This window comes from Budorcas taxicolor, chromosome 3 (assembly GCF_023091745.1).
Source record: "Budorcas taxicolor isolate Tak-1 chromosome 3, Takin1.1, whole genome shotgun sequence".
Taxonomy (NCBI): Eukaryota; Metazoa; Chordata; class Mammalia; order Artiodactyla; family Bovidae; genus Budorcas; species Budorcas taxicolor.
Window position 1 is genome coordinate 31,699,521 of NC_068912.1, and position 21,063 is coordinate 31,720,583.

Sequence of the window (21,063 nt, forward strand, 5' to 3'; positions counted from 1 at the left end):
TAAGGATGCTGTGAGCAAAAGGTGAAGAGCAGCTTTTTGCAAGGAGGTAGACCCAGCTTCCACCTGTCCAGTTTCAGAGATCTCCAGGTGGCAGAGTCCAGGGGTGGCTCAGGAATGAGAGGAGGGAGAAATCTGGAAAACTTAGCAGAGTTGGGAGTCAGTCAGGAGAAGCAAACAGGTTTACAAGGAAAGATGAGATCAAATCTCCTAACGAGATTCATCCTCTGTCTCATTTATTTAAACCAGCTGAATTCCAGAGGGTCCAAAGAATTCTGAGTCAGGATTGGCTCTGTGAGATCAGTTTAGGATCTGGGAAAATGAGCGTGTCAACCCCAAACAATTCCCCGTTGCTGTTCCGTGTGTTTCTGTGTCACCACGTGTCTCCCCACAGATGGTATACATTTGGGGATTGCAGACTCATTTCACTACCGTCTTTAAAAAGCCAGACTCGGGAAGGTAAATCTGTTTCCCAAAGCCAAATATAATTCTCCATGCCATTGTTCCCTCCATCCATGCAGGTGATGGGAAAGTGTGTACACAGCCCGGTTCAGAGAGCGGGAGTGAAGGGCCGAGGTGGACCAGCTCCGGAGGAATCTCTGAGGGTGGAGTGGGGCCAGGTGAAAGAGGCTGGCACGGGAAAGGGTATTGTTATATAACCTGAGGGAGTTAGGGATGGTGGGCAGATGGAGACGGGAGGCGAGGAGTCTGGAGATGGCAGTAAGCGTGGATCAGCTTCCTCTGGGAGGGAGAAGGACAATGCTTGGAAGGCAGGTGCACCAAGAATCCAACAGTCCTTTACAAGGTGGGGGAGGAACCCTAGCCTCCCAGCCTCTCCCACATCTTTCTGTTATGGCTCTGAGAGCATGACTGGCCATGAGGTTGCCAAATGTCCCAGCTGAATGTCGCAGAGGGTAGCACGCCACCAGGGTCAGCCTTCTCCATGGAACTTGGGGACAGAACTCCACCAAGTTCTGGCATCTCAGAGAATTTTCCCCAGTCCTGGGCAGCCCCAGCCTCCTCACCAGTGAGGAGTGGAAAGAATGTGTTTCCCTGATCTCCCCGCTCCACACCCCATTCCTGATTGCCGTAGTGGGTGAAGAGAGAAATAAAAATTAGCATGTTTATCCCACTTTTAAATTCATTTAATGAGAACTCATTTACCCTCTCCCAATTTAAATTCATAATAACACCATAACCTTTTGGAGCTGATTATTACCCACGTCTTCCCAGATCTTTCTGCTAAAGAGGTTTTCCCTCCAAGTGCTCCTGAGCCCTCTTGGAACTTGACAATTTGTCAGGCAGTCAACAACATCTGGTGATCCCACATTACTGCAAGACCGGGTGCGATCAAGTCCCCTCTCTTTGGGGGCGACTTCAGTTCCATTCATTCCCCTTCCAGATGTTTGCTGTTTCACTTCCTGATGACCCTTCCCTGTGTCCCATCTCCCACTCGGGTGCAGACAGGGGACTCACGGGTTCTCTGCTCTCTCCTCCTGTCTCCAGGGGTTGCTGAGCTAACTTCCAAGCTGGTGTGCGGGGTGGCGGAGCAGTGGCCGCCCAGGAGCTGGAGTCACCATGGCGGCCGGAGTCGCAGCCTGGCTGCCCTTCGCGCGGGCTGCGGCCATCGGGTGGATGCCGGTGGCCAACTGCCCCATGCCCCTAGCCCCGGCCGACAAGAACAAGCGGCAGGATGAACTGATCGTCCTCAACGTGAGCGGGCGGAGGTTCCAGACGTGGCGGACCACGCTGGAGCGCTACCCGGACACACTGCTGGGCAGCACGGAGAAGGAGTTCTTCTTCAACGAGGACACCAAGGAGTACTTCTTCGACCGGGACCCGGAAGTGTTCCGCTGCGTGCTCAACTTCTACCGCACCGGCAAACTGCACTACCCGCGCTACGAGTGCATCTCCGCCTACGACGACGAGCTGGCTTTCTACGGCATTCTGCCCGAGATCATCGGCGACTGCTGCTACGAGGAGTACAAGGACCGCAAGAGGGAGAACGCCGAGCGGCTCATGGACGACAACGACTCGGAGAACAACCAGGAGTCCATGCCCTCGCTCAGCTTCCGCCAGACCATGTGGCGGGCCTTCGAGAACCCGCACACCAGCACGCTGGCCTTGGTCTTCTACTACGTGACTGGCTTCTTCATCGCCGTCTCGGTCATCACCAACGTGGTGGAGACCGTGCCGTGCGGCACCGCGCCCGGGAGCAAGGAGCTGCCGTGTGGCGAGCGCTACTCCGTGGCCTTCTTTTGCCTGGACACAGCGTGCGTCATGATCTTCACGGTGGAGTACCTGCTCCGGCTTTTCGCGGCGCCCAGCCGCTACCGCTTCATCCGCAGCGTGATGAGCATCATCGACGTCGTGGCCATCATGCCCTATTACATCGGCCTGGTCATGACCAACAACGAGGACGTGTCGGGCGCCTTCGTCACGCTCCGGGTCTTCCGCGTCTTCAGGATCTTCAAGTTCTCGCGGCACTCCCAGGGCCTGCGGATCCTGGGCTACACCCTGAAGAGCTGTGCCTCGGAGCTCGGCTTCCTCCTCTTCTCCCTCACCATGGCCATCATCATCTTTGCCACTGTGATGTTTTATGCCGAGAAGGGCTCCTCCGCCAGCAAGTTCACAAGCATCCCCGCCTCGTTTTGGTACACCATCGTCACCATGACCACGCTGGGGTAAGTCGGAGCTGTTGGACTGGAGACGGGGCGGAGGCTGGACTGACGGGGACACTGTGGATGGTGTCCGAGGTGGACACAGAAGGTTGGAGTCACTTCCCCAAGTTGTAGGAGCAAGGGAAGTTGCTAATCAGAAGAGGAAGGCACCTAAGTGATTTGTTTAGGGATGATGAGTGCTCTGAACTTTTTCTTTTAGGAGTAGGGTACGTATTTTACAAAACACGGGAAATTGTCACCATGTCTTTTTTCAGCCATGCATTCTGGGTATGTGCGTGTGGTGGGGGAGGAGTGAGTGGAGGCTGCTGCATTCTTACATGCACCTGAGGCTGCAAGGGCTGCCTTGAGGAGGGAAAGAGGGCAGCAGGAAGGAAGAATGCTGCGAGAAGTTCAGTGAGCGTGGTCAGGAGGGTACAGATTTCCGTTAACAGGAGACCCGAGAACTCTCTTTTTGGAGCCTCCCTGCATCTCTCCTTTGTATATATGCAGGCTGTTTTCTCTTCTGCCTAAGTTTTCTTTTTTGCTGCCACAGATGCTCAAGGGCTCAGGAGCTCTGAGCAGACTTTCTCTAAGTGACTCTGAACTTGGGTTTTCTGCAAAGTGGGACACCTGATTTGTTTTTTTTCTCACTGAAGAAGCAGTAGATTTGTCTTCTTAGTCTGACTCTGTGATGGAATGATCCTTCAGCCTACCTGGGTGATGGTGAGATGGTCTGATGGATCATGTGGTCAGACACAGTAGCAACGGTATCATCTGTGGGAGGGAAAGGTGCTCAGTGAGGTCACGGGTGACTCTGTCTTTTCCATCTCCCCAGGGTCCCCTCTCCAGTTGAGATCACCGAAATATATTTATGGTGCTGGGATATGAAGCTTTCCATCAGAGGACTGGGTGGGGGGGAACGCTCAGGAAGCAGATTACAGTCTTCACCCTAACAGGATTAGAGCCAGTGAAGGCAGCTTCAAGGAGATGTGTATTTCTTAGGGGCTGCTGCTTCAGCCGTGGGAAGTCATTGAGGCTCAAGCAAAATCCCTTCACAATTCATATACTGGGGCTGTATTTGCTTAGGCCAGGAAGCGTTATATCGCTGATGGAGAATTCATGAAGCTTTTTATTTGGTGTTTGACAATTCAGTTGGTGGCGTCCTGGTGATTCGATTTTTTTTTTTTTCCTGGCTGCAACCCTGTGGTGCTGGTATCGGTTTTTCCATAGTGCTTATTGGGAATGACTGAGCAGGTGACAGGACCTTTTAAAATGATTACATTTGTCATTCTGCCACATGGAAGGGAAAAGCAAGGGGTGTTGTTGTCCATTTGTGAAGGCCACATTTGACGGGGGCATTCCATTCATCGGGCAGAGGCCACCTTGCCCTTTCCTTCCTTTTCAACACACATGCAGTCTCCCACTAACTGCTCGCACCCAAAGTGGGCAAGGATGTCTGGTCATTTGACCTTGTCTCTCATGACTCAGGGAGTAGATGTGGCTTCCTGGCATGGTGGGATATTTAGGAATAAGACGGGCTGGAGAGCTGGCCCTGTGTTAGGAGAAGGAGGCACATTTGCTGCTTCTCTGCTAACCTGGCCATCCCTTTGCTTTTCTGAAGGGGACTTTTCCATGGCCAGGACCTCCACGGCTACACTCTGACTGTCCAATACCCTTAAGTGCCCCTTGATGGGACTCATGACACCAGTGATGCCTCAGGACTGCCATGGGGAGAAAACAGGGCAGACGGATGAGTGTCAGAGTTAAAATGGGGCCATTTCAGAGGAGATCAATGGAAACTTCAATGGCCACCTGTCTGTTACTTTTTATTATTAGCATAACAGCATATGTGTGTCTACTATGTGTCAGCAGTGTGCTGAGCACTTTGCATATGTTATCTCTTTAAGTCTTCACAACAGCCTTGCAAGGTAGGAAAAATTCCATACAACTCTGAAGATGCAGCCGGCGAGGCTCAGAGAGGTTAAGTAAATATCTGTAGTCACATAGCTGCTGAGGGGCAGCTCTGCTTTTCAAATACCAGTCTGGCTGTCTCCAGGGCCCTTTCTCTTTTCATTTCCCACTCTACTTGTTCGTACCATCAGGGCCTGTAGGTGGAAATCAGCCCTTCAGAGCTTTTCCTTTTTTTTTTTTAATGGCCTCAGGGTGTCATAATCTATTCTAGTCCTATCTCTATTTAAGAAAGTGTCAGCGTGGTGAGGACTACAGGCACCTCACTAGGCACACAGGGAATTTATGAATATATAAAACATTTTCTTCTGGCCGGTTTAAGTTCTGCCTGGGAAATTAATGGCTGCTTTCACTGCAAAATCTATTTACTGTCACTGGGGAGACCGGTGATTTCCTTTAGCCTTCACTGTGTAGTTCAAGGTCAAGTCTAGCGTCAGGGGGTAGACAGTCATGGCCTCACATTTTCTTTTGGGAGGTGAGGGAGGGGCAGAGCAAGAGGACTGCCAGAGAGTGAGGACTCCTACGTAGGAAGACCCGGACTCCCCCCGACCCCTGACTTCGGGCCCTGCGAGCTCCTCACCCTTCCCTTCCTCAAGCAACAAGATGTCTAGCCTTAGGGAGGGAAACACTCACAAGCAAAAATGAAGACTTTAGTCATGTCTTGCTTAACCTCCGTTAAGTAATGGGAAAGCAGGCTTTTTCTTCCCATCCACCCTGACCAGTGTCGGCTGGATCGGGCTGCTTGACTTTGACCAGAGTTGGTTGTGGGAACCATCACCTGGCTCGCTGCTTGACTCTAAACAACACGTATTTGGCAAAACTCTTAAATGGGTGAGTCAATGAGAATGGGGCTCCTTTTCCATGTGCTTGGTCTGATAATGTCCTCAGTCCCTTCCAGACCCACCTGTCCTTTCTCTAGGGTGGACCCAAGATTTATATCTCCCTCAGCCCTGGCTCCAGGGAGGGAGCAGGGCAGCATTTATCTGGTGTGTGGTCCCCCCTCACTGGGATGATCTGCGACGCTGTGGAGGGTCTTCTTGCTCTTATCGGAGGTCTTACCCACCCGATCCTGGAAACCGTTCCTCTCCTCTGGCTGCTCTCTGTCCTGAGCACATTCATTGGCTACTTGTAAGCTTGTTGGATCATTCCGGAAAGCCTGTCTTTGCTTACTCTTTGCTGGTGTTTGAACCCCAAGGGTGCATGCAATGCCAAGGGCCAGTGATCTGCCACATTCCACATTCTCTCTGGTTGCTTCCAACAATCCCTGGCAGACTTCTTCCTGTTTCCAGACCCTTCCCACCCAAACCTTCCCAGGCTTCCTATTTCCAGTCTGGAAGGACTGTCCTATGTGCCTTTGCTGACTGACTAGTCAAGGGCCGATGTGTCGAGTGAAGGAATTTGCTCTTCCTGGCTCTGCCTACTTTCCCAGGACCCGCTGATGAGTTACTCAGGTGTCCTCCAGGGAGGGATCTCCTGGAGCCAATTATTCCCATTTATTTAATTTCTCAAAATATCTTGAGCACATAGAACAATAACAACCCGGCTGCCACCAATGCTGGAGGATGGCTTTCCTTGGCCACCTCCCATGCTGGTGGGGAAGACACCTTTGCCCAGCCCAGGGTTTCCTGGTGCCCCCTTGACAGTTGAGCTTCCAAGTTCACCATTAAAGGATTAATTTCTGTGCTCGTAATTGATACTATAAATAAAATAAATCCTCAATTATCACAGTTAACAGAGGGAAGGGATAACACAGAGCTCCCAATATTAAATAAGACCAGCACCTCTAGTTTGGGAATATATTATATGTCATAGACTTTTTCAAAGCAGATTTCCCCTCTTCATTTTGTTTGACTTTGCTTGACATCACCACTGGGCAGACTGCCTGAGCCAGTCCATGGGTGAAGCTCACGTGTGGCTTGGGGCAGAGGGGAAGGAAGCTCTGTGAACAAGCATCCACAAGGGCCATCGAGGGCCAGCTTCAGGCCTGGAAGGGATAAAGTGCTCTTGGACATCTTAGGGAGGGGGAATTGGGCTTGGGAAGGGCATGGAGCAGCGTCACTCTAATGAGATGGCCTGATGCCGCCTGCTTGGCTTGGTTATGTAATTGAGACCGGCAGCCTATCTGTCACCCCGTGCTCTGAGATGAGAGAGCTTTTGACAGTGTCCAAAAATCACTTTAACGAAAACAGAATCGATTTTTACTTCTTCCAAGCACGAAGCAGCCTCCAGGTAATTTGCATTTCCCTTTAAAGTCTAATCCTGGAAGGGGCCTGCCTGAGGTTTCAGAGACTGGGAGCCGGGCCTAGGAGATCAATATGGGCACTCCACAGAATGGGGTGCTTGATCAGGCACCCCCAGTGGAACCAACCAGAGGTGGGTTTTGTTAACCCTTCAGTTCCTGAAATTCTGGCTGTACCATCATCCACTGCCTCAGGGGGGTCCACCAACCCTCCTCCCACCTTCCAAGGGCCTTGGAGTGGGGTGTTGGCCAAACAGTGCCCATCTAGATGGTGGTGGGTCCCTGCCTGGGGGATCTGATTATAGTGCAATTACTGGGAATAAATGACCTCAGGATCTTCTCTTGGTTTGAATTTCTTAACCAATAGTTCTCTGGTGCTGAAATTCCTAAGAGAGAGTGGAGACCTGCATCCCAACAAGGTATCATTCATTCATTCAACATTTATTGAGTGTCTACTGCGTATCAGCCAGCACCATAGGGTCTGAGAATGCACAGGAGCCATGATTGCACGTCAGCCCTATGTAAAACACAGACAGAATGAATGAAACTCATTTCTCTTTTTTTGAACCAAAATAAGAGAGGGTGGGAAGAGCAGGGTCAGAAAAGAGGCTTTTATTCAGATTCTTCCCGTCCCTCCAGAGACCACCCCTCACTCTGCTATGTCTGGCTAACTCCTGTCATCCTACCAAACAGCCCACGTTGTCTCCAGGAAGGCTTCCCACGTGCACTGCCATGCATCTTTCTTGCCAATTGCCACATTTCATTAACTTTGTTTATATGTCTTTTCCCCAGAATATGAGTTTCCCAAGGGCAGGTATCTGCTTCAAAGATCACTTTATGATCTATACCTAGCACAGGACCTGACATGTACTAGGCTTCAGTATATATTTGTTCAACCAAACAGGTGTGTACTCTGGCTTACCCATCCTCAATTTTCTCACTTGTTAACCGTCTCCTGACTATTGTAAGAACCAGTGAAAGTGCTATCTCACTGTTAGTGATATGGTGCTGTCTAACAGGATGTTTGTGAGTGGGTGGAAATGAGGAGGCCAAGCAGGGAATTCTCTAGCTCTGATGTCAGCCTAGCAGGGTTGGGGCTTTCTTGCAAGTGAAGTTTCAACCCATGTATTTCACTATTGGCTGCTTGGCCAGGCTCCTGGCTCAGACTCCATGGCCAGGGAGGAGCAGAAAGGGTGCCATAGATAAGCCCCCCTACCCATGACATTTCCCTCCATTCAGTTATTTATTCCACAGATACTTGAGTAGCTATTAGGCCCTGGGGATACGGCAGCAAAGGACACAGCCCTTGGTCTTGTGGGCCTTACATTCTAGTGGCGAAAACCAGACAATAAAGAGATAGATGGATACACACCTACATACAGGCAAGCAGGAAGTAATGCATGCTACAGAGAAGAATTAAGCATGATGTGATAAATTGAGGGTGCCAAGTGTGAGAGGGGATGCAGCAAGGGAGAGCTGCTATTTTATGTGGGGAGGTCAGGATAGGCCTCTCAGATAAGGCTGAATTTGAGCAGAACCTGGAATGTGGATTTCTTGGGGAAGAACATTCCAGGCAGAGGAAACAGCAAACACAAAGGCCATCAGGCAGGAGGGGGCTTGGTGCGCTATTCTTGGAAGGGCTAGAAGGCGCTGATGGTCCAGCCCCAAGAGCAGGGACAGGTAGCACAAAGCAGCCCATGCAGGGCCTGCGTAATCACTGTGGTCACCAAAGGGACTTGGCCCTTTGCCTTTTACGAATATGCTTGGAACGGGAAGTCTTTGGAGAGTTTTGAGAAGACCTGACTCACTTGAAAGGATCTGGGCAATGGGTAGTGAATACATTGAAGAAGAGAAGCTACCACAGCAATCTGAGCAAGAGATGAGGGTGGCTGGGATCTAGTGGTGGCATTGGAAAGGGGAGAAGTGAGAGATTCTGTATACGTTTGAAAGTCAAGGCCACAGGACACACTTGCTGGTCCTGCGGCCAGCCTGCCAGCTGAAAGCTTCACCAGCTCCCATGGCCGAGGACTGGCCTGAAAGACAGAGACCTAAAGACTTCCACTGCTGGGAGAAGCATGTCACAAGAAGAGGCAAACGTAAAGGGCCTGCAGGGTGGCTCCCAGACTCCGGCACCGGATGGCAGACCTCTGAGGCTGAACTAGAGCATGGCCATCTGAGAACAGGGCTGGACTGACAATCAGCAGGAGCATCTGCACTTGACTGAGGTTGCCTTCAACCCAGGCAGAATTTCCCCAGCACCTGCCAAGGTGCTCACCACTGTGTGGGCAGTCTTGGCTCGGAAACTGAAAGGGAGCAGCCAGTCTCAAAGGCAGCAGCTCTAGTAGCTGCTGACACAGGCAGGGGGAGCACTTTGGGGCTGCAGGGGAGGAAGAAATGAATTCCCGCGGGTAGAATGTCAGCCTTTGGGGTTCTTTACCCCAGGGTCACCACATTAGATTCGTCTTCCGATCCAGCTGTTCAAATCGCAGCAATTTTTGGAAGGATGCTGATGCCCATTTCACAGCTCTCTTCCGGAATCTCTTAAAATCAATCTCTCCCTCTCCCTGTGTTTGGTTTTGTTTGGGTTTCCCTTTTTAAACACACCCGTAAACAAAAACATGATTCTTCCTGAGGAGCAGCAATTATTCTGCCTGAAAATAGTGTAAATAAAAGGCAGCCTGGCCCTCCCTCTCCCCAGGGGAGGGGCAAAACCCCTTGGTAACTACAGGGGGATTTTTGTTTCTCTCACCCAGGAGGGAGCGCCTGTCCCAGTCCCCGCAGGGCTCTTGGCCACACACCTTTGTGGCTGGAAGCTTCTCCCGGGCAGGAAGAGGAGCAGAGACTTCTCTGTGAGTCCCTCTCCCACTGTCCTCGAGGAAACTGACACTCTACTCACATTTTAAGTGTCCATCCTTTGTGATGACCAAGCCAGTTTTTCTTTTCTGAGAAGTGAGAACCTGGCCCTTAGCAATCTCTTTTGGAGTCTATAGTAGTGAATTCAAGCCAGCTTTGAAAGGGGACTTGTTTGTGATGAGGATGAAGGAGTTACCACAATCGCTTCAAGCATCTGAAGTTCTCAGCCAAAAGGCTTACATGTATCATGACCCCTAGGGCAAGGCCAGTGCTCCTGCCTCTGCCCAGCCTGCTTTTCTCAGACCAGAATGTAAGCCTTTTCCTTCTTCCCCCTCAGCCCCACTTCCCTCCACCCAACTCAATGCAAATGATGGCTAAGCGGGAAGGGAGGGGCTGGGGAAGGAGGAGAACTCAGCCTTTGCTGACCACGGCTAGATGGAGGGAGATTGCATCTAGCTCATGTAATCATATTCCGGGTGTCAGGACTCGAATGAGTGTCATTAAACTGAATCAGAAAAATCGTTTTAATATAAGTGCCACCTCACACACAAGCTAGTTGATGGAGAGATGGATGGGGCTGGGGACGCCTCCTTTGTAATGCGATGCTGTAAAATCCCGTCACCTTCATTATTTCCCACCGAGCCAACACATCATAATACCCAAGAGCAGCAGAACAGCTTGAATTTAATATACAGAAAGTCCAATCAAACAATAAATGGATGGAACTATATAAAGAAACCATTTTCTGGGAGGCTGGCTCCATTCTCTGGGATTCAGCTCCCTGACACATGAAATGTGCATCAATTTTCCCCAACTAATGCAGCTGCTGAATCACCACATGTGATATTTGTTTGCTTCAGAAGGAGAAGAGGGGAGCTTTCCCCCTTGCATTATCTAGCTATCGATGCAAAATTGCAAATCTCATTTTCTTTGATTTGCATCCAGTGGCTCCCAGTAGCTCAGCGAGGCACCCTCCTGTTACCAACAAGACTGGAAGCACAGCCCTTCCTCCATCCCACAACCTTTACTTACTTACTTTACATCATCTTTAAACAAAATCCAACTCTGGACCCAGGGAGTGGGCAGGGACATCTCTACATTCGCAGTCATCTGAGAGAAACTGGCCAAACCCTGGGCCATGCTGACAAACCCCAAGTGCCTGTGATGTTCACTTTGTCCAGTCTTGCCTCCGAAGTTGTATAGAGCTGACATTTCCTTCTGGACCGACTTCCTACCCCCAACACAGCCCTCCACCTCCCCTTCCATCCCTGCTACCCAGCCAATTATTGAGAGACTATAAATGCAAATAGCAACCCGATCAGCCAAACAAAATTAACAAGGCAAATCAGCTCCTTGAAAATCATACAATACATGTCAAAGACTGATGGAAATCATGTTTTTGTGCTTCTGGTGTGGGATTCTCTCCAATGATGCTTTTCCAATGGCATGGATAACTGAGAGTTAACCATAATTACAGGCTTGGAGCTGCTGAGAAGTATCATTAGTTTATTTTTACTTCTTCCTGGTCACGCATACTTAAACAGAAAAAAAAAAAACCTTAGGAGAATTCAAGTAAACTAAATGATATCAAAACCATGGACAGCATAATCCTCGATTCAGTTCAACAAACATTACTGAGCACCTAGTATCTGTGAAGCACCCTATTAGGCAGTATTGGGGGTATGGAAATGACACCTCGGTACTGTCCCCAAGAAGTTTACAGTTGAGGCTTGGAATATGTTTCTGAGTGTACAAGAGAGGATGAAGCATGGCCTGAAATGATTAAAAAGTGACACAGAAGAAAAGCTTAATAAGTATTTGCCAATGAACGAGTGATTAGCTTCATGGAAAGGTGACATTTCAGCTGAATCTACAATAGTAGGCAGGATTTTGATATGTGGAAACAGAAATTCCAAGTAAACTGCAAACGAGTATGGTACTTGGAGAGTTTAGCTAATGTGCTGGTCTGCTAGAGTTTAGGATATATGAGGAGTGTGGCTGGAGGTGAGCAGGAACAAAACGTTTGCTAGAGACATGAGGGTCTAAAATATTAGGCTAAGGGATTTATTTGGTAGACATTAGAGAGTCACCAAATGTGTCTCTGTGACACACGGACTAGGAAGGTGACTTCTGGATGAACGTTAGAGAGCCCTTGGACACGGTGACATTAGCCAGGAGACAGATCCAGGGAAGAAGTAAAGAAGGCTTGACCTAGGGCAGGCACAGTGGAAAAGGAGAGATAAACGTCCAGGAGGAGAAGTCCAAAGTAACTCTGGAACCATACGACTGGACAAGTAGACAAACATTCAGGTGGAACAGGTTGGTTGGAGGTCAAGGTAGAGACCATGAGCTTGGCTGTGGGTCAGCAGTGTTTGCTGGTAACCCTGAGTGTCTTTGAAGTAGCTGGCAGGTGGGTGGAAAGGTGGGTCTGCAACTGAACAGGGAGAAGGGGGCTAAAGCAGCAGGTTCTGAAATCATCATCTGAAGCAGGGAAAATAGGCGAGATGGCCCAGGAAAACACGAAGGGAAGGATGAGGAGAGGACCTGGGAACCCCTTCCTGTCCCGGGCCCTGTTTCTCTGCACCTGCCCTGTAGGAGTACGGATGCCCACTGTGTGCCGCTTGGTCCATGCCTCTCTCCTTGGTCTGCAGAAGTTCCCTTTCATACCAGGTTTCTGCTGGAGCTAAAAGGTCATATTGGTTTTCTGAGTGAAACAAGGTTTTCTTTTTAGTCTCCTACCATGATAATTAAATAAACAGCACTGACCCAGGAAATCAAGATTGGTTTATGAGCTTTGCTAAAATATAATAAGAACAGAATCCTTACATTGGCTTGTGGATGGGAGATTGGGGTCTAAATAGCCACAGACCAGCAAACATCCCTTGCCCAGCCACAGAGGGTGCTGACTCTGCATGGCACAGCCTCCATGGGTGACACTCAGGCCTCGCAGCGTCAAACCCCTGGGCAGAGTTTCCAAGCACTAGAGACACTGCTTGTCCCACTCATTCCCTCCTTCTTAGAGCAAAACATCAGAGTTACTCCTGACATCACTGGGCACGGCCTGAGGCCTGCCCTCTCTTGGAGACATCTCTCTTGGGCTCTTGGTAAGCACCTGGGGAAAGCGATGGTTCAGTAATTCAGCAAATTTGCATTGAGCTATCTTTGTGAGCAAAGCACAGTCCTAGTTGCTATGAGGGGCTCCAAAGAAAGGGGATGAGGACTAAGTCCTAGGAGGAGGATGTTCAATATGCTTCCTATATATGGACTGCCCAGGTGGCACTAGCAGTATAGAACCCACCTGCCAAGGCAGGAGACATAGGAGACGGGGGTTTGATCCCTGCATCGGGAAGATCCCCTGGAGGAGAGCATGACAGCCCGCTCCAGGATTCTTGCCTGAACAATCCCATGGACAGAGCTACAGTCCGTGGGGTTGCAGATAGTCGGGCATGACTGAGTGACTTAGCGTGCATGCAGGAGATGAGAGTGTAGGCAACTTGCCTGAGCTCCCACGCTGTAGCAGCATTACTAGATTCAAAACAAGGTCTTCTGATTCCTTTAGAGTCTCTGCTTCATAAGAAGCCTCAGCCTAGTAACATGGGTCCTTTGTGCACATAGACCTATGTTTCTGGATTTAATAAGGTGAGAGTTCTGAGTAAAGGTCAGAAAAGCGTAGGGAAAGGTGGAGGAGGCAGGGATCAGGGAAGACTTCTTGGAAGAGGTGATGTTTTAGCTGGTCCTTGGAAGATTGTGTTGGAAATGTTAAATGCATTCCTTCACTCGATCATTTACTTAGTAAATATTGTGGGTCTCTGTGTGCCAGGCAGTGTGCTGGGGCTAAGGATGTATTTATGAACAGAACAGGCAAATTCTGAGGGACTGGAATTCTAGTAGGAGCAGAAGATGATAGACAAATGAATGTATAAAATGAGAATGAAAAGTTGAAGTAAAAGGTAGGAAAAAAGAGATAAAGCTCGTAAGGAGAGATAGAATGAGGCCATCAGCCTGACCCAAGAAGAGATGAGGAAGGAACCCCACCTTGAGAGTAAAGGGGCAGTGTCTCTAGTGTCTGCCAAAGTGAAAGCTCCATCCGCAGTTAGGAGTCGGGGAGAGGCTGGCCCGGGACAGAAATGATGATTCAAGAGCTGTGTCCGAGTCTCTTTAGGACTGTTATCTGGAAGGTGAGGAGACTGAATAGGTAGCAGCAGATTCACCCTGACATGTGAGGGACCACTGTCCTTCATCACCATCAACAACAGTAACAATAGCTAAAATTGATATTATCAAACTTTTATGATATTCCAGGTTTGGTGCTGATTATAAATCGTTTACATGGATTTCCTCATGTAACCCTCCTTAACCAAAGGAGAGTGAGGTTACTGAGAAAACCGAGGCCCGCTCAGAGCCTATGGCTGGTGTCTGGAGAAGCTGGAGTTCTGTGTGCAGTATAACCAGTGTCTGCTCTTAACACGTCACTAACCACCCAGATTTTCACCAGAGGCTTTGGGGGCTGAGAGGAAGAAACAGCGCCCCCCAGCCTCCTAATGTGCTGGCACCAAAGGCTCTCGTGCTTGTTGGCAAAGGTCATGGGGGTGAAGAGTGGATGGAGGATGGTGATGAAGGAAGAATCAGAGTCACGGAGAAGGGGCCAGCAGGATCTAAGGGACCCAAGTTGGTCTGCGCCAACAGAGAAGGGACAGCAACATGCATGGGGGAAGAATTCACCAGCAGGCAGTGAATTTATTGGTGAAAAGGAGAGAAGACAAAAAAAGAAGGGAGTGGGAGATTTTAGTGTTACAGTAGAGTTTGTACAAAAGAAGAAAAATTGAAGGGAGAAGTAAAGTTGTAAATATGCATAATGTGTAAATATCCTGTGTAAATATCTTTCAGAATAAAAGCCTGAAAGTCTTATGCCCTCTCCCTCTCTGCGGAGATCCTGGTCCCTGGTGGCTCTGTCACCCATGTCCTATGTCTAGAAATTGGCAGTCTCCCCCAGCCCCACATCCGTGCCAGGCCATGGGGCATAGCTCAGCCTTTTACTGGCCCCAGCCCAGCCCACCAGAGAGACCACAGCTCAGCTCAGCAGGGCTGGAGGCCAGTCCTCACGTTTTTAGAATAGGAGGAAGCAGCTCTGATGAGGGGGTCCTATCTGAACCCGCTGACTGATCACAGGCTGCCCAGTCCTCTGGCCTCCTCAGCTATAGGCCCTCATGGTGATCTGTGGCTGGAAGATGAAGCAGGTCAGGGGTGGGATAAGGAGTCTCTTGGGCACATCCTCCCTAGAGGTCATAGGAGCCGCCTTGCTTCTGCCCACCTGGAGGATTCACAGTGCCAGGTGTGGCTCTTCCTCCTCGAGCTCTGACCCTCCCACTCCCCTCTGCTGGCTCTCCTGACATTGGGGTGTTAGACTCATTCAGCCTTTTTCTTGCCATTTCTGCCCCAGAGATGGAGAAGAGCAGTTTGCTGCATGCGACTCTACATTTGTTTGTTTTTTTTTCTTTTTTCCCTTCTTCCCTAGCCTGTTTGTCTTCTGCTTCCAGAAGCTGCTAGAAGTTCTCCTGAGACTTCGGTACCTGAGGGTTTGCATCCCTGTCTTCTAAGCCAAAGCCCCTTCCCCTCCTCACCCTCCCCTCTTCAGCAGAAAGGTCTCTGCTGGCCAGCAAAAGTCTGTTGTGTTGATTAATAAAACATTTTCCTGCAGCCTGGCAGGCACACTCCCAGTTTGGGCAGGGCTTAGAGAGAGATGATGAAGCGCTATGCCCACCCCCAACTTCCACACACGGTGTTTGACTTTCTTAATATTTCCATGTAAGGTCAGCTTCTCATCTGAAGAGCAGAGGCTGCTGTGTCCACACTCTGATTTAGGTGTTTTATGCTGGCTCATGTGGGTTAACCACACCGTTCTGCTGGGTTTGGGCTCCATAGGACAATGGGAAGACCACTGAACGAGGAGTCAGATGTGGGTTGTAGGGTCAGCTTCAGCAGACTGTGTGATCTTGGACAAGTCACTTCCGGTCCTCAGAATCCTCTTCTCAATGATGAAGGGTTGGATTTAGTGAGTTCCATGGACAGAGGAGCCTGGTAGGCTATAGTCCATGGGGCCGCAAAGAGTCGGACACGATTGAGTGACTTCACTTCACTTCACTTCACTTCACTTCACTTCCAAGTCAGTTTCACAAGCTGTCAGTCTCTCCCTCTTCAGAGGAAATCTGATCATTAGCCCAGTAGCCTGGATGATCACAGCCTGGGGAACTAGCCTCTAGATGGTGGGGCACTGGGAACCATCCCATTTCCATTTCTTCATCTCTAAAGAGGTCCAAGTGAAAAGAGTCCTTGGCCAAAGTGACCATCAGAAATGGTCTGCAGAGGGACCTGGGAGGTTCTGCTCAGAGACTCCCCCAGAGGGCTCCAGGGTTCCTGATGGTAAGCCGGCATGGCTCAGATTCGGGTCAGCAGCTCTCAGCCACACAGCACCATGTTTGGAGAGACCAGGGAATTGTGAACTCAGCTCCTTGGATAGGCCAGATTAGCTGGATGAGGGGAAGATAGATGTTAACAGTGGGATCTGCAGAGAGCTACATAAGCCCCATGAATCCTACTTTGCTATCACCCTTCAGAGCTGGACTCCCTTCAGCAACCTCCCCAGCAGATGGCAACGAATCTGCCTGAACATTCAGGGATGGGAATTTACCCTTTGGGCTGCAGTGATTCCATTTTGGAGAGGGTCAGTGATCACAACCTTCCTCTCATGTATTCAATTCAAGCCTATTTCCTCTACACCTTGGAAGGATGAGGACTTTTGAGAACCCAAAAGGTCCTGTTAGGAAACAGTTGTGGAAGACAAGTATAATTATGATCAGGGAAGTCATTAGGGGACTTGGTGGCAAGAAGACCCTGGGACATGTGTCCTGGCATGGACTTGGGATGGCTCAGGTGCGGCTCTGGCAGATCCAAGCCCTGGGGAAGAGTGGAGGTTCCCAGATGAACCAGTTGCTGTTTAGACCCTTGGGGAGCCTGCACAGCATGAATGGGCAAGTTCTGGGGTGCATGGAGTTCCCATCCTGTCCCTGGTCCCCCACTCCCCATCCCTACTGACACCCTACCCAGGGTTTCTCCCTGCCCCACCCCCTCCCCATTTTCTTTCCCGCTGTTATCCCTTTGGTCAGTAAATGGCCCTTCCCTTCTCCACTCCCATTATTTAAGAACATGAGCTCCCCAGAGGAACGCAGGGGAATCTCGACATTGCTATTAGCATCCGTGTGGGCAGCGTGGCTTACATTACTTTGAGTTATTTGAATGAAACCAACCATTAAATGATCACAGAGGACTGGGGAGAGAGTGAGCGTGTGGGCTTTCTCCGGCTCTAAGCATCTCACCACTGGCTTTCCAAAGTGCAGAGAGGACGAGGACTAAAGGGCCGGTAGCAGGGTATGGGCACGGAAAGGAAGTTCAGTGGAAATGGGCCAGGTTAGTGAGTCATCTCAGGAGGCTCTCTCCCTCCCGTCAGCACCTTCTGAAAGCACAGGCAGTCCTTGCTCCTCGGGGTCAGGCACCATGGTCCCCACCCCAGCTTCCAGCAGAGTGCCTGGATAAAGAAGGGGCTCAGTGCTCAGAGTCTGGCATGTCGCTGCCCTGTCAGGCCCTGCCAGTTTACTCAGAGTGAGAAGCACCTGCACACGGGTGAATCAAACAACCTGTGTGTGTTGTTTAAATAACTTTAAACCAAGCAGGACCAGACATTGAATCAGGTGCAAGGTTTGTGTGTTTCACAGCATGAAGCGGGGGACAGCATGGTAGTTGTCAGTCATGGCTGACGCTTTGCAAGCCTATGGACTAGCCCACCAGGCTCCTCTGTCCATTGGATTCTCCAGGCAAGAATGCTGGAGTGGGTTGCTATTCCCTGCTTCAGGGGATCTTCCTGACCCAGGGATCAAAGCTGAGTCTCCTGCATTGTGGGCAGAATCTTTACCGTCTGAGCCACCAGGGAAGCCCAGAGGATGTGCCCCAACTTGGAGTGGAATCTAGCTCTGGGACACTTCCTGTCCAGATAGGGCTGAGCCAAGAGGATCATCAGATCTGTTTGACCTGGAGATGTCACGGAAGAGATAGAACTCCCAGGAGTGTGCAAATGACGTGAGAAAGTTGTGGGGCTTGGAGGGCCAGAAAGGGAAAGTGTTTCAGGGAAACAGTGAAAGTCAGAGGAGAAACAGGCTCTATGCTCACTGTGTGTATGTGTGTGTTTCTGTGAAAGACTGCTGGAAGTGAGGGGTGGGGAGGGAGGAGGGGTTCCCAGTGTAACCCTGGGCCATTGTGGGCAGGAGAAAACCTCTGGGTCTTTGTTCTCAGGTTGGCCTGCTGAAACGTGACCCCTCCTCTCACATCAGAAGCATCATCCTGGACCAGGGCTGGGTCTTCTGGTTCTTAGATGAGGTCCCCACACACCTACAGATTTCCCCTGAAAAACAACTCTATACCTGGAGAATCCACAGAGAATTGATGGGGCTCTTGTCTCTCTGAATTTGTGTACTCCGGGAACCTCATATAAGTGAAGATGTTAGATTATTACTTTAAGAAATTATAAAATACATCAAACATGCAAAGAAAAAACATCTTGTCATTAGTATGGCAGCGTTATTTAATGGAACTTATAAGGGTACCTTTATTTAAATGGGTTGGAGGGTTATGACTACATTGTAAAAAATGAGTTAAATATCTTTTTTCTTTCTGTTAATTGTTTAAAATTAAACCAGAAACCAGCTTGTTTAAAATTAAACCTGAGCCAGAGCAAGCCAGCAGCCCTTGGATTTGTAGTCCTGTTGACACAAAAAAAGGTGTTGGGGTGGGATTTGTGGGGAGCAGAGGCTTTCCACTGCAGATGCTAATTTGAATCCACTATTGCCCATTTCCTTTATTCATTCAACAAATATTCCTGTTGTGCTGACTGTGTGTGCCTGTTCTTGAGGTGATGAAAAGCTCACCACATGTAGTCACCGGGCACATGAAATGAATCAGATAAATTGCCATGACACCTATAATTATGCTCCTTGGCAGAGTTCAGGCCCATGCTCTTTGGGTGATGGGGAGAAAGGTGAAGCAAGTGGCCCTCTCTAGGGCCCAGCACAAGGGGCTCCTCTCAGCAGTGTAGGCCCACCTGGTCCATCCCGGAGTATCAGAGCCCCTCCTTTTCCTGACTTCGCAAGAGCAAGAATCCGTCCCGTTCTCTACCTGACCTTTGTGCCTACTTCCTAGTCAGAGCAAGAATTTTGACAATATGAACATCAATTCTGTCTCAGAAAAGCCTCTCTGAATTTGTGCCCCTTTACTCACTCCAGATTTTAGAGTCTTTTCCTTTAGATCTATGCCTCCCAGTGGGGTCACCTGGCCATGCCTTTGATCTTGCTCCTCTGGAGCTGGCCAGGCTGCTGGAGGCAGGTGGAGCTGCTCACCAGTGGCTCTGCTCTTCCAGCGTCACCTGGCTGCCCTGGAGGCTGGGGAGATTTGCACCTGCCTGCATACCTGTAATCCATTCTTGCCCATCTGTGTGCCATGGCCCCCTGGCTAGGAACCTCTGGCATCCTTAGTCTCACCTCTACCCACCTGGGGCTGTTGGGGTCCTAATGCCAGCAAGCCCTTTAGGCTCTGAGCAGTCCTGTCACCCCCCTCAGACTCGGTTGACACAATGTTTCCCGGTCTTTGTTGAATGCTCAGCCACTTTCTTAGGGCACGACCAAACAGAAGTCCCCCTGTGAGCCTCAGTTTCTCCTTTAGGCAAACGAAGATTCCTGTGAGGTTGAAAACTAATGATGTTTATGCAGTGCCTGGGCCAATGCCTAGCACATGTGAGTGGCCAGCGTGAACCACCTCCGGCACTTGGAGGGTCTCTTTCTGTCCTTGCTCCTGGGCAGGGACGGCCAGATGAACAGAGCTGTTGCTGGTAAATAACGCTTGGCTTGCCCAGGAGTACCAGATGGTGTGCCAGCAACACGGGCCAGGAAAACTCAGGGCGGGAGCTTCAGGGAGAACAGAAGTGGTACTGGAGCTGCCTAAGGACTCGGCTCTGTGGACACCACCCACACAGGCAAGGAGGCTCTGTGGAACCCTGTGCCTTAGACACCATAAAGGTGAGATCACAGCCCCAGTGTCAGCCAAGCACCAACCAAAGGCAGCCTGGAACCCCATCACTTTCTTTCCTGGCCTATGCCCTTCCCTTCATGCCGAGAGGTCTTTAATGTCTCCCTCTGACTTCCCTTAAAATACCCACCTCCCTAGATCAGCATCCCACTGGATTCTCATACCATCTCCGTGCCTCAGTGCAGAGTTTCAGCCTGAAGTGTTGGGGAGAGAAGGCGCACAGACAGCGTCCAACGTGGCAGCAAGGAGGGAGTTCAGTGACCGCTGGCCGCTGCTGAGGACAAGATGGGTCTTTACCAAGCAGCCCGTGCCCCCTGCTCTGAGCAGAGGTCAACCCTGGGTCTCAGACACCAACAAAACCAAAGAAAGGGCATCCCCAGCAAGGCAGCCTCCACCCTTCTCTCGCTTGGAGCTGCCTGGAGTGAACGAGGAAATGATTATTTATCAGGGAGCTGGTCAGGAAATTGGACACATTCAACAAAGACCAGGAAACACTGTGCCAGCTGAGTCTGCCGGGGGTGACCGGGCGGCTCGGAGTACAGTGGCCTCCTCGTGTCAGTGTTTGCTGTCGGAGGGCTGACTGAGAACACCCACTGCACGTGTGATGAGTGCAGGTGGACAGGCCTCCTGCGGCCAGCCAAAATCCTGGCTGCTGGCCCCTGGCAGGTGGGCCAGCGAGCTGCAAAGTAGGTCGGGCTGTAGGTCCAGGTCCAGGTCCCCAGGGCTGAGCGAGCATCACCCTCCATGGCACCTCCCTCCTCCCCAGGATAAGGGCACAGGGTCCAGGCTGCCCTATCCTGGCCCCCTCCTCGGACTCCCAGGCTGATGCCCCACTGCTCTGGTGGGAAGAGGGGAGGCAAGGCACAAGCTGGGGGCTTCCCTAGAGTGGGAAGCATGAGCTTGAATGGAGTTTCCCCCAATTACTCACTAACCTGCTCCGCAGCCGAGGCCCAGACTCCCCTCAGGCTCCTCATTAAGAAATAGAGAGGTGAGCGCTGATGGGAGAGTGCTCTGGAAACAGTGTGTTCTGATCTCTCCCCGTCCCCAGGGATGTAAGCTCATTCCCATCTTCCTATGAGAAGGGGTTTGAGAGCCTGCGTCTCCCCTGGAGCTGAGGGGTTTTGCACATGGGACTGTAGCACTGGTGCTTGATGCCTCTCCCACTGGCTCAGCCTGGGGTGTCAACATGGGATTTCTCCCCGACCCCGCCTCTGTGCC

General features: G+C 50.5%; 1 protein-coding gene across 1 annotated transcript in view; it reads left to right on the forward strand.

The window, feature by feature from the left end:
- The first annotated feature begins 1,575 nt into the window (after positions 1-1,575).
- The window catches only part of KCND3 (potassium voltage-gated channel subfamily D member 3), a 212,926-nt gene continuing 193,438 nt past the window's right edge, over positions 1,576-21,063 (forward strand). Inside the window, exon 1 of the mRNA XM_052637431.1 lies at positions 1,576-2,681. Coding sequence (XP_052493391.1) covers positions 1,576-2,681 — 1,106 coding nt within the window. The remainder of the gene's footprint in view (positions 2,682-21,063) is intronic.